General features: G+C 34.6%; 1 protein-coding gene across 3 annotated transcripts in view; it reads right to left on the bottom strand.

Moving 5' to 3' along the window:
• Nucleotides 1-12,696, bottom strand: part of RXFP1 (relaxin family peptide receptor 1) — a 40,448-nt gene extending 27,752 nt beyond the window's left edge. For 2 of the 3 annotated variants that reach the window (XM_069493236.1, XM_069493237.1), the window contains exons 1-4: nt 12,639-12,696; nt 8,503-8,608; nt 3,775-3,846; nt 806-877 (exon numbers count right to left, since the gene is read on the bottom strand). In XM_069493236.1, coding sequence (XP_069349337.1) covers nt 806-877; nt 3,775-3,846; nt 8,503-8,608; nt 12,639-12,681 — 293 coding nt within the window. In that variant the 5' untranslated portion in view covers nt 12,682-12,696. The remainder of the gene's footprint in view (nt 1-805; nt 878-3,774; nt 3,847-8,502; nt 8,609-12,638) is intronic. The other variant, XM_069493235.1, reaches the window with a different exon arrangement.
• Nucleotides 12,697-13,763: the final 1,067 nt, after the last annotated feature.

Raw genomic sequence — 13,763 nt, 5'->3', positions numbered from 1 at the left:
CCTGTGTTACCACGGCTAATGAACAGAAGTCCTTATTATGTGCTAGGCACAGTGTACCTAATGCTTCCCATGGATCTTCTCATTTGCTGCTTGCAATAACCCTGAGGTAAGTACTGTTTTAATTTATGTTTTATAGTAGAGGAAACGAATGCCTAGAGAGGAAAATAAATCACTCAAGGTCACACACCTTGTAAGTCAGCGGTCCCCAACCTTTTTGGCATCAGGGACCAGTTTCATGGAAGACAATTTTTCCATGGACAGGGGCAGTTGGAAGAGATGGTTTTGGGATGATTCAAGCACCATTACATTTATTGCACACTTTATTTCTATTATTATTGTTATATTGTAATATATAATGAAATAATTATACAACTCCTCATAATGCAGAGTCAGTGGGAGCCCTGAGCTTGTTTTTCTGCAACTAATGCTGTGGCTGATCGGACAGGAGGTGGGGCTCAGGCAGTGATGAAAGTGATGGGGAGCAGCTGTAAATATAGATGACACTTCGCTCGCTCACCCACTGCTCACCTCCTGCTGTGTGGTTGGCTTCCTAACAGGCCACGGACCAGTAATTCCGTGGCCTGGGGTCGGGGATGGCAGTAGTAGGTAATGCAGTCAGGACTCAGACTGAAGCCTGTCTGACCCAAAATCCCATGCTCTTAGCCATGATGCTATACTGTCCCTTCAGCACTACTACTGCACATCTCCCTGGCACTCTCATGGGCAGGAGGGTTGGTCTGGATTGGAATGGGTCAGGCTGTCAGACCACCATGGAATGGGCAAATTAATTGGCACCGGTACTTACAGTTTAGTAAGGCTGTACAGTCCTCTGAAAGCATAGATGGATATTGATCTAATTTTATTGTTTTGCAGGCACCTGTGAAAATGATTATTAAAAAGGAAAACATAATGAAACAGTTTTAGTTCTGTAAAATGAAAAGAGATCTGTGGATGGATGGTGGTGATGATAGCACAATAATGTGAATGTACTTAATGCCTCTGAATGTACAGTTAAAAATGGTTAAGATGGACAATTTTATGTTGTGTGCATTTTATGACAATTTAAAAAATTTAAAACTTGAACATAGTGAATCTTATGTAATAATTTAGTGAAGCTGGATATAATATTGCTTTATTTTGCTATTAAATTCATGCATGACTAGGCTGGTTTTTATTTGGAACTGCTATTATAAAGGTGAACAGATAATAGCCAAAATTTACTAGGAATAAAATTTTAAGGCATAGTAAGGCACTCACTAATTAGACTGGCCTAGAAGTCAGAACTTTGAACATTTCCTGCTATAAATATCCAAATTTGCAAGTGCTCAACACAGTCCTGGCAAAACTACCAGTATATTACATCTTTAATGCTTCAAACCATATTCCATGTTAATCATAAAGCTTCCAAGCAAGCCAACTTTAATATCATTTGACATCCCAAGCCTGGTTCCAAAAATTGTTTGAGGCAATTTATAAGGAGTTTAAGTGGCAAGAGAGAAAAATATAAATAAAAAGAATCAGGACTAGAAGAATGGAAATTAGATTGGAAGTCAAGACAAGAATGCAGGCTTACATAGTCAAGTAATATTGAAAGTTTCACTTTGAGTTAACTGGAGATCAAAGGAAATAGGTACCAGAGTACCTGCTATTGCATCATAGGCACCCATACAGGCTTTGCACTTCTCATGCTTGCCCTGGTTTGTGGGGAATGAGAAAGTAAGGGCTCCAAGCCTACCTTCTTATTCTGAGTTCAGGTCACCATTGGTCTTTAGGGTTTCCTGAAGTTTATAAATAATTTGCTATAAATTTTAGGAGCGGTAAGGAAGAAATCAATATGAATTAACTTTCGAGTATTTAGAAATTTTAACTAAAATAGATGCCCTATTTATCCAACAGGCAAGATAACTTAACTTTGATCGTGAAATATGATTATGAAATTTATTATGCATTTGACAATTTCCATCACATGTGTGGGCCCAACCACATAGTAGTAATGCATCTTCCTTACTTATACACAGAAAGACTTTAACATGCATTTATTTGTTTGTTTCTGTTATAATGATCTACTCAGCAATAGACTGCATAGCCTAGAGGTAAAGCCAAGCTATACCTTTAATAACCGATTAGAAATTTTTTTGTAATTATGCAATTTTGGTCATTTTGTTATTTGGAACAAATTGGCCATTCAAGAATTAATTTGACGTTTATTATGCAAAAATGCCAAACTACTGTGTTATATAAACCTAAATTTTGATATTTAGATTCATAATCTAATTCCTTTAAATCATGTGGACATTATGATGCTAGAAATCAGAAAAATTCTTTAGAGTCCAGAAATCAGAATTTCTAGCTTCTAAATTCTTCCTTATTTTATTTTCTGGAGTTAGAAAAGTATCCTCTTCAAGTTTTTTTTTTTTTTTTTTTTTTTTTTGAGACAGAGTGTCACTTTGTTGCCCTGGCTAGAGTGAGTGCCATGGCATCAGCCTCGCTCACAGCAACCTCAAACTCCTGGGCTTAAGCGATCCTTCTGCCTCAGCCTCCCAAGTAGCTGGGACTACAGGTATGTGCCACCATGCCCGGCTAATTTTTTCCTATATATTTTTAGTTGGCCAGATAATTTCTTTCTATTTTTAGTAGAGATGAGGTCTCGCTCTTGCTCAGGCTGGTCTCGAACTCCTGACCTTGAGCGATCCACCCGCCTCGGCCTCCCAGAGTGCTAGGATTACAGGCGTGAGCCACTGGCGCCGGCCTTCTCTTCAAGTTTTTGTTATCAGGCCTAATTTTGAAAAGCTCCTTTCTTTTGATTGCTAAATGTTCAGAATGAAATTCTGAAAAGTCATTTTCATTAGAATTTCTATTTTCAAATATGAAATATATTTTTCTGTAGGTTATCTGAGTTTTTAGAGCATTTCATTGAATGAGATAGGTTAATTTTTCTTGTCATTCTGTAATATTTCCATCTTTGATCTTAAAAAAATGTGTAGATATGTTTATTTACTAGGTTTTCTAGTGTAAGACCAAAACTAAAACCAATACAGGTATAAATATGAAACAAGGAATTCTGAGATGTTTTCTAGCTAATGTGATTTAAGTAGAGAGTATCTAAACCCAACAATTCAAGCATATGATAATACAGTTTAGTCACAAAGTTGACCTAAATAACAGGTAAACATCACCTGGGCCATTGTGGAATTTTAAGAGTACCTTAAAGAGTGACCCTAAACTGAAGGGAAGCCAGCATGTCAGATACCACTTAAGGCCAAAATAAAACTCAACCTACGAGGCAGATGTGAAAATGGGATCAAGTCCTGAAACAACATGCTCAGAGGTTTCAAACCACAATGACTTGCTACTTTAGGTAGAAACTGAATTTGAAAACATTTGGAAGAAAATTCTTCACTATCTAATCTGGATGGCAGATCTGGCAAAAGACTATTACATCTTTCTACAAAGATGGGCGTTGAGGTGATCCATGCTAGAATAATGCAGAGAGTAAAAGCTTCTGAGTATTTCCATTTTGAGGGAGTGTAATTGGATTCCCACCACACATGCTCTTGTTTCTTTGGCAGTTAGGTATCTGAGATTTTTCTAGAATGGCTTCTAGGACTATTCAGAATAAATGTTACCTGGAAGTCTCCAGCTAACAGCAAAATAATTCCCTGAAGAGAGACAAGACACAAGCAGTGGTCTAGTGTTGGTCTTCAGAGAAGTGGGAAGAATATGCCCCTAAATGCTAGTTTATTTTAATGGCAGAATTAATTTTTTTTTTCTTACAGCTTCTGAAGATCATGGTAATTCTTGAAGCCATCAGGAGGAAGCTTTCTTAGTAAGTTCCACCGAAGTGACCTGAAATAATTGTAAATTTTGGTTCGTAAAGTTGTTTTTTACTTTACTTTTCAACTACAACAATGTAGATAATTACAAACTATTTACTTTAACACTATTTTCAGGAAACATTTTACATCATGATGTCACTCTCATATTTATAGCATCATCTCAACTAGGTCTAACTGTTGATTTTGTGTTATTAAAGATAGTAATTTTTCTTAAATTTAGGTTACAACATTATAATTCTGACAAAAATTTTGCAAATAATAAAACTGGGAAAAAGTTTTAATTATGTTTTTTTCTATTTTTATTTAACAAACATTAGAAGACATCTTAGTTTTGACTGACAATAGTGTTTTCTTTTTAAAACACACTCAAGAACTTAAATAGTTTTATATTCCTCAATATTTCATTGCTCATATTCTACCACCTTAAAATTAGTTATGAAGAAAACTGTCAATTGGTACATATAGTTGAACCATTTTTATTCAATAAGTGATCCCATTTCAATTTCCAATAAGTCATATAGAATGATTTTCACCTGCATCACAATTTAATAAACAGTTTAACACAGACCAGATCCACAAAATTGTGGCTGTATTGGAAAAGTCCTAACCCTTTAGCTTTTTTAGGAAAAGCAATGTAATGTAGTAGAAACAAAATAAATCAAACAAGCAAAAAACCCGAACCAATGTATCTCGGGTCCCTTGCATGAATCGCACATAACCATTCCAAGTTAGGCTCTTTACTGTGAAAGGAGGGATTTGGATTAGATGATCTCTAACAATAAGATGCTAATATAATGAGTATATAGTATGATGGAACAGATAGTATTATTCAATGAGCAACAGACTGCGTTGTCTGGAGGTTAACTTAGCTTAAAACAGTGTCATAAAATACGCACCAACAATATTTAGATTTTGAACTAGTGTTGCTTAAACTTGGTAATGAATCCTTGAAGAAAATAGTTTCTCAGACTCTCTAGAACGCATTTTTGGAATCTAATTTGAGAAACATTGTTCTAGAATCTGTAATACCATGCGTGCTCAATAGGGGTGAGAACTGGTTCTTAGAAAGTAAAAAAAATCTTACTTTTTAAAGGTATAAAGCATAGATATACACAAGCAAATATACATTACATCTATCTGTAGTATTAAAATTTCACAGGAGGAGACAAATAGGAAAGCATATCTAAAAATGCTTCTGGGGGAAGGAGGGCAATAATGAAAAGAAAACTGGTTAAGAAACACTCTTCTTTACTATACACACCAGCCACTTAATGATTTTCTAAATGAATGAATACCAAAGGCTAATAAACTAGTAACCCTGTCTTGAAATCAGTCTCAGTTGCTGGCTCTTGCCAAACATTCTTTCCCTCCCTATATTATTAGCTAATTGAGAATCCCTTTTCTACTAATAATTCTCACTTGGCTTAGATTCCAAATTCTGCTTTATATCCTGTTCAAATGTTTATGTCCTGTAAAGATAAATTGCAAAATATTTGGGTTTGGCTTAAGGATATAGATGAAAGCTTAGTGTATTCTTAAAAATGTGTTCATTCATTCATTCATTTTGTTAACAAATGTGTTGAATGCTTGCCATTTGCACTTTGGAAAAACAGACAATGTCCCTGCCCTTAAGAAGCTTATACCCTTATTTAGATAACAAATAACATACTATATCTATAAATAGAGACTTTTCTTTGGATAATAACTTTAGTCTTACAGCCCAGGTCTAAAGAGGCAATCAGCTTGTTTTATTTTTATTGTATTTATTTACTTATAAATTCATTCAAAAACATTTATTTAGGGATTATTATGCTCTGTTAGGAACTTTGGAGGATATGTAGGAAAACCATGCATGGTGTAGGACCCCAAGGAGTGTATGGCAGTTCCCTTTTTCAGGTGGAAAATAGGGGCCTAATCACGATAGTACAAGGAAGAATGTTTAATAGACTTAAAAGAGACACAGGTGAAATTCTTTGAGGTTCTTCTCTTCCCTCAATAGGAAGAGGCTAATTGTATTTGAGTGGGGAGGGTTACTACAGAGGGAAAGGAGGCTCATTTGAGGACTCCTAAGTATGTTGCTTAGAAAGTTGGATTCTGATTAAAAGTGACTAGGGTTTATAAATGACATGAAGTATTTTCACAAACAGCATTCTCTACATTTTTATACTCTCCTATTGAAATTGAAAGAGGTAGATGTTATTCTCACTGAGTAGAACAAACCAAAATAGTTTTTAATATAATAAATCCTTATGTTTTAAAATCTGATATTCCAAGTTTGATTCTTCACAAAGAGTCAAACAGTGTGTGTGAGAGAGAAACTGCCTAGTTTTATCATTATTGTCAAAGCCAGCTCTAGTTTTTTGTTTTGTTTTGTTTTGTTTTTAAAGAAAGCTCTTACGATTGGATCATGTAGTTTTCGTGATTATATTCCAGGATCTCAGAGTCAACTCTCAAATAGTCAAAGCTAATGTTTAGCAAGCTGGAACAATGTATAAATAATCATATCTGTCTGTGCCTCTTTTGTTCATTAGCATTTATATAAAATGTTTTTCAAAAATCCCAACTTCAATAAACATTTCTTGGATTATTGGCTTCTTTGATACTTATATATGATTTAGTCCATTTCCAACAGTTCTCTGTAGTAGTTCCAAGTCAAAATCTGGAAAGAATTCAGTAATGAAATTGGTATTTACTTTTTAATGTATTTGTTGTAAAGCTTAGAGTTCTTTCTCCCCATAGAATTGAACAAACAGACTGGCACAAGGTAAGAGGCTGAGCCAGTGTTCTACAGAGAAAAGTTTAAACGGTCAACCAGAATCAAGTGGCTCTATTCAAAGCACAAGAGAATGTATTTCTAAACAAAAAATAAATTTCCATTGAGTGACCTGTTAATCTCAAATTGAAGGAAAAAAATCTAATGTTGAAGTCTTAGTCTTCTTCATTTCCTGCCTCCAACTCTTAGCTCACTCTGTGACTTTGGAGGGAAACCTTGGAGTCATCTTTTACTCCTCCTCCCTTGCCTTCTTGTAGCCAATTGTTCACAAGGATCTGGTCCCAGAATTTTTTCTTTATGGCAGGGTTTGAAAACTGGTGGGCCACAGCCCTGCACACACATTTCTTTATGTATGTATTAGACCAGAGCAATTTTTAAAAATTAAATTGGAATTAATTCAACTAGATTATTCACTATCTGGGTTGGCTGTCCTCTCTAGTTAGTCATTGCCTTACTCCCGTTCCTCCACCTTTCTCTTTCTGTTCCTTTATTTTACAGGGGTTGGTTGAATTGTTGAAGAATGGTTTCAAATCTTACTTGTGGGAAAATGAAAAATGGGACTGGGAGCATCAGGGTAGTCTTTGATTTGGATTTTGCAGGAATTTGATAGAAGCAGTGGTGGGGGGCAATAATGATTTTTTTTTCTCTGAAAATATTAATAGAATGAAATCATCATACATTCTTACACCCAGCATTTCTGGTTAGAATTTAAATCAGAAAAATGCTCCACAGGACCTCAGTTTCTTTGGGGGGAGTATTATTTTTTCTAGTAAGACTAACTGTTATGAAAAAAAGTCACAGTGAGGCAAGGAGAGGAGAATGCTGAAGAGCTTTTCTTTTCCTTACTTCAGGTGGAAATGTCACCTCCTTTGGAAAACCCTGCCAATGTTCTCAGTTCATATTCCTAGGCTGCCATAAACTGAGTACACCCCCAAGATTCTGTGCATTTGATGGTACCACTATCTACAGGAACTCTGAGCTGTGACTCTTCCCTCCCTTCCATGTCAAGCATTTGAGTTGCTGTGCTATGTGGTTTGGTTTGAAAAAGGTAAAACTTGCCAAATTTGTAAACTCAAGAATTGCTCCTATTTTGTCTTCGTATACCCAAAAGTTAGAGCCACAAGGCACTAAGACATCTGGATGAAAAAAAAATCAGCAAAAATATTGCATTAAAATATCCATCTTCCACTGATTTCTTTTTAAAGTTTCAGCCAAATGTGTGTTTGTGTTGCTGAAGTTTGGTTGAATTGAAATGAGTACTAGAAACCAGCAACCACGAGTACTAAAAATCAACAAACCACTTATTATGAGGATAATTTTCTTTTATATACAAAGTTTTCTTTTATATACAAAATTACTTAGGAAAAAAAATCAACATCTTTGAGCAAAAGTGTGATTCAGAAGAGATTTTAAATGTGAAGTTCTGAGAATAGTTTATCCAATTTATCTTACTTGTTTTCTCTTTAAGTTTATATATAAGAGAGTATTTATGTCCAATAAATTCTAAAAGAGCTTTTTCAATAAATGTCAAGTAAAAATTCTATGTAACAAGAAAGCTCTACGTAACAGTTTAATTAGCAGTCTTTTTTCTTTAGTAGCACATACAATTGATGAAATCGAAAAAATATTTTGTTTAGAAAAAAACATGGTGATACTACATATCTCATAGGATTGTTACAAGGGATTCAATAAGTTAATATAGGGAATAAGTTAAAGTAGAGTCCAGCACTTAGTAAATGCAAAATAAACATCAGTATTCATTATAAGTGACCCAGGAACAATGACATCATCTTTGGATAAAAATATATTATTAATAATGACATAGCCTTAATTACAGTACAATTTTACAGGTGCTTTCTAGCTGTCAGGATGAAGCCATTCTTTTCTACTTACATCATGGTCACATTTGAAGAAACTGATGGAACAGCTCGTAAATTGGTTTCATCACAGTCAAGCTCTAGACCTCGGCAAAAACATTGCATGGGCACAGAACCAACCACTGAATAAAGTGGAGGTAGCAAGGCATGATGACAGTGAGGGACCAGGAAAGGAGGGTAATGAAAAGAAAGAAACGAAAAGCTATGAGAAAATTATTTAGCACAAAAGCATATCATGTCTTACCTAAGCAATTTGGGCAATGCTTTAAATTAAGGTTCCAAAGTTTGTTTTTAATTTCATCTTAAAGTGATGCTAGACCATTAACGTTTAAAAACACATACATTTGCCAGCCCATGCATTTTTTTTTTTAATAGCAAACTGTTCTTCATTTGTTACAAAATGAATGAAGTCATCTGTCCTTATGTCACCAAGGGGTGAGATGATAGTGAGTTATGGGGTTTAATGCTCATATTAGAATTGCTCCTTAAAAATTAAGCATTTAGTTAGCATAATCAGAACCTTTAAAGGAGGACTAAGTCTTTTTTAATTTCAAAATATTAAGGCATTACAAATGTTTTTGTTCTAAGTCATTTCTAACTGCAAGAAAGAGGAGAACTAAACACAGGTGGTAGTGTTGATAGAATTTTTTTAGGAAAAGATTTTTTTTTTTTTTTGAGATAGGGTCTCACTCTGTTGCCTAGGACTGAGTGTAGTGGCATGATCATAACTCATTGTAGCCTCGAGCTCCTGGGCTCAAGTGATCCTCCTGACTTAGCCTCCCAAGTAGCTTGGACTACTGGCACACACCGCCATGCTTGGCTAATTTTTAAAAATTTTTTGTATAGATGTGGATCTCGCTGTGTTGCCCAGCTGGTCTCAAACTCCTGGCTGCAAGCCATCCACCTGGCCTCCCAAAGTGCTGAGATTACAGGTGTGAGCCACTGCACCTGGCCAGGATGTTTAAAAATAATCTTCCTTTGGCTGATGTATGGGTGAAGGATGTCTAACTTCATTTATGGGAGTGAACAGTTTTCTGCACAGCATTCTATTTTCATTGATGTTGGAAAGAGAGAGAGAATGAGATGTATGCCTCTGGCCATGTTGTGGGCTGCAGGAATAGTCTTAAGGATGTGATTCAATATACCTAAAGTCTATTAGAGACTTGCAATGATGTATCATATAGCTAAACAGTATAATGAGATTACTATTCAGTACAATAAATATAGTCTGATTCCTTCCCTGATGAGGAATGGACAATTACTGAGAGCCATGAGAAATGTTTCCCCTCCTCATTTACTTCTGGAGCCCTAAACTATATAGCAGGGGTTACAGACTCAAATGTCTACAGAGGTCAGGTGAAGTAGATGTAGACTGTGTCCAGATGTCCAAGAGGAACAGCTTCTCCTAACTGTTGCCATGTAGAATAGGATGTGTAGCCAAGTCTACCAACTTCCTCAAAGAAGCCAGGAATACAATGTTTTATATAAAATTACCTATTTAAGATGATAATAGCAAATTAAAAACATTTTAAAACATCAGTGGAGACACAGAATTGTCTATCAGAATTTTCTGTTTGCAGCCTGACAGTTTTTGACCTTTACAGTAAAGCTTCCAGAGAGTGGGCAAGTGTCTCTATGGTGAAGTAGAGACTCCCATGCATGATTGCTAGTGAGCACAGTTGGCGACAGCCTTTGCTGGGATATGGGGTGACGTGTTCCTCCTTTCCTTCCGACAACTCTAGAGACTCCTTTACGGAGATCAAGTTCATAACTTAGATTTAAACAGAGTATCTGCCAAGAACTTTTAAATAGTTTTATAGTTGTAAGTACCCATTTTGGCTATGGATTTCTGAAAATTGATTCTGTCTCTTTAAGTTAAAATCATATCTACTATGTGAGCATACGTTTATGTTGTGGAGATGGGGTGGTGAAGATTGGGAAGAAGATGAAGGTCCTGAAAATGAGAGAGTAGCAGGGGCCGAAACAGAGGGCAGTGAAATTAGCATTAATTCCAGTGTGGTTTTATTATATGTGTGTGTGGATATGTACACACAATATATACATACTGAATCAAGATAATCCATGTATGTTGATTATAGGGTTATCTGTAACAGGGAAAAATGAAAAAAATAACACGTAAATATCCAACAGCCAAAGAATGACTAAGTAAATTATGGCACTTACAAAATATAATATTACATAGTATATTTTAAAAGATCTTGTATATAATAACATGGATTCCTGATTATGCTAAAATGCTAATCGAAAATTTGTTAAAACTGGTTTGTACAGGAAATTTCAAGTATGTTATAATTAAAAAAAGTAAGTAATACACCAACAAGTTAATGCTGGTGGTCTCAGAATGTTGAAATTATGGTTGAATTAACAATTCTTTCCTAATCTCTATACTTTCCAAATCCTTCAAATTTAAACTTTGTTAATGTATTGGTTAATCACAGATATTATATTTTCCATGATATTGCTGAGATGTGACTTTACAAATGTGAACTTCTCACATTCTTTCGTCTGGTCAAGAATGTTTGTAACCCATTCTCAGTTTAATTTCCAATAAATCTCCATAATAATCTGATTTAAATAAAGTGGCACACTAGGAACCTTAACTTAAGTTTCACCCTCAGATTTTATACATTTGTCATCCTATTTTTATACTGCTTTCAAGTTTGAGAAAGATATTTAATTATTAGTTGTGACCCCCCCCCAGATTGTCTTTAAAGTACTCTAATTAAAAATTATGTATTTGTTTGTTGCTAAGTACGGATGAACAAATTACTTCTGCATTTTTTGATAAATCATTTATTGCATTGTTCCATTTCTTTTACGTAATTATACTTGTGACAAATTTCTTCCAGAGTGCAGGATCGGCAAAATTTATTTCTCTTGCTGTCTTAATCTTTTTTTCTTCCCATTTGTTTGTTTTTGCTTTACAAACCAAACTATGAAAGTTATGTAGCCCATTATTTTCCCTCTTTGACCTAATGGCTACAAAGTTAAGAACTAAGCTTTGGATGTGGTTACTGAACATTTCTCAGAGAGGATTTTCTTATATAATTTATCTTTGTCATCCCCCTTTCTACCAATTAACTTTATGCCACTTATTTTTTGTCCAAAGTTGCTAAAAATCCTTTTAGGAATAAGGTGAGATATAAGATTCATTTAAAATTCAGGAAATGAGAAGAAAATAATATACAATAAGAGAAAAAACTATGTTTTAAGATAGCACAGCTTAATTCATTTTTTTATTACATAAGCAGTTAAATTATACCTATTAACTATTGCCTTTCCCAGAAGCTTTTAGCTTTTTCAACGATCAAATTATTTGGGCTCCATCCTCTGGGAGGCAGGTGAGATGCTGAGATAGATTGCTGAGCCACCTGTGGGATGTATATCCCCTTAAACTGGGGATTGTTAGTTGTTTTTCATTAATTTCATTTGAGTAGTGAAAACAAAAAAATATTAAACATTTAAAAAGCTAGGCTTTATAATTTGTGGCAGAACATACAGGAAAAAAGTATAGTAAAGGATTCCTTCCCCCAACCCCTGCTTTTTCACCAATGTTTTGAAAAGGTAGGGTCAAAATTATACCTCCAAAACACAGATTTACATTTGCCGAATTTATTAAGATAGAAAAAATTTATTAAAAGGAGTTATTTTCATATATCTTCCTCATCTAAAATATTATAGAGTTAATCTTCAAGTTTATACCCTTCCACACCTCTGCAGTGATTTTGTAAGTTTTCAGTATATCATTAAACATAGCAGGTTATAATTGATATGGCTTTTGTAGCTATAAAATACAGCTTAGACCCCAGAAGATTTTTCACTTGCAAACATTAAAATCCTGTATAGCAGAGTTAATAGTGATTGTGAAAAGGGAACACACATAAAACAGCAATCCTCACTGACTCATTAATTTTGTTCACAACAATACCTGACATGATTTATTACTTTTACAGTTACGATCCCTGAGTCATTTTGAAATCAAATTCTCAAATTAAGACTACAGTAGAGTTTGCAACTGGAAAACTATAATTAACTTTTTTTTTTTTTTTTTTAAAGTTGTATCCAACCTTTGAAAACACAGTGTCTTACTATGAACTCATGGAAAAGGGGATGACCACTCCGGTTACTTACAGCACTCAGATGTTTCTGCCTCAAAGGGGGATGGGGAAGTCATTTTGTAGTAACTGGCAAAATACTTGTCAAGTTGTAGAGACCATCCATTGTTGTCTCCTAAAATAAAAATCAGAGAGCAAAAAAGTTGGAGAAAACAGAAATATTCTGGTATGTTGGGGAAGAAAATAGGTCCTTTAAAGTAAGTCAATGAGTCTCAAACTTAGTGAAATAAGCATTATCTGGGAAGTTGCTACAAATGTGAATTTCTGGGCCCCCACATAAAGATTCTGATTTCATAAGTCTGGGATGGGCCCTGTGGTCTTCATTTTGAAAAAATTTTTCATTTTTAGTTATTATGGGTACATAATAGTTGTATATATTTATAGATATATGTGATGTTTTGATAAAGGCATGCAATGGGTAATAACCAAATAAGGGTAATTGGTATATCCATCACCTCAAGCATTTATCATTTTTTTGGTGTTAGGAACATTCCAATTTCACTCTTTTAGTTATTTTAAAGTATTCCATATTTTAAACAAGCACTGTAGATGTTTCTTCACCAACTAATATTTGAACCACACTTTAAGAAACAACATTTTAGATACACTTAAATATAGCACACTGTTTTAGCATTTTAATTGTTTTCCCTAAATCTTCTTCAATCATTAAAACTGATGCTAAAGATGTATAAACACGGATAGATAATTATCATGATTAAATTTAAAAAAGAAAAACATGACCAGCGTGATCCCTTTTCTTTTCTTTTCTTTTTTAAATAAAGGCACTGTGGTATTTAACGTGATTATTCTCTGGGTGCTTAAATATTTTCTCATCTGTATTTTCTGATTTTTATATTAAACTCATATCACTTTCTAAAAAAACAGAAAAAATAATAATAGTCTCCATTTGGGGTGAAAAAAGAAAACTTTTCTCACAAAATTTCTTATGATCTTTTAGTTATTTTTGAAACATAATTGATGATGAAACCAGCCACGTGATAGAAGGGACTAGTGAGTAGGGATGTAGGAGCCGTTTCTCTGAGATCTCTGCAGATGGTATAAGCGTCATGCTGGGGCGGGATGGGGTCGGGTGGGGTGGGGTTGAATGTGATCCTCTATAGCTTCTAACTGTTTTCCCAAA

This window comes from Eulemur rufifrons, chromosome 18 (assembly GCF_041146395.1).
Source record: "Eulemur rufifrons isolate Redbay chromosome 18, OSU_ERuf_1, whole genome shotgun sequence".
Taxonomy (NCBI): Eukaryota; Metazoa; Chordata; class Mammalia; order Primates; family Lemuridae; genus Eulemur; species Eulemur rufifrons.
This window is presented reverse-complemented; position numbering and strand designations above follow the sequence as displayed.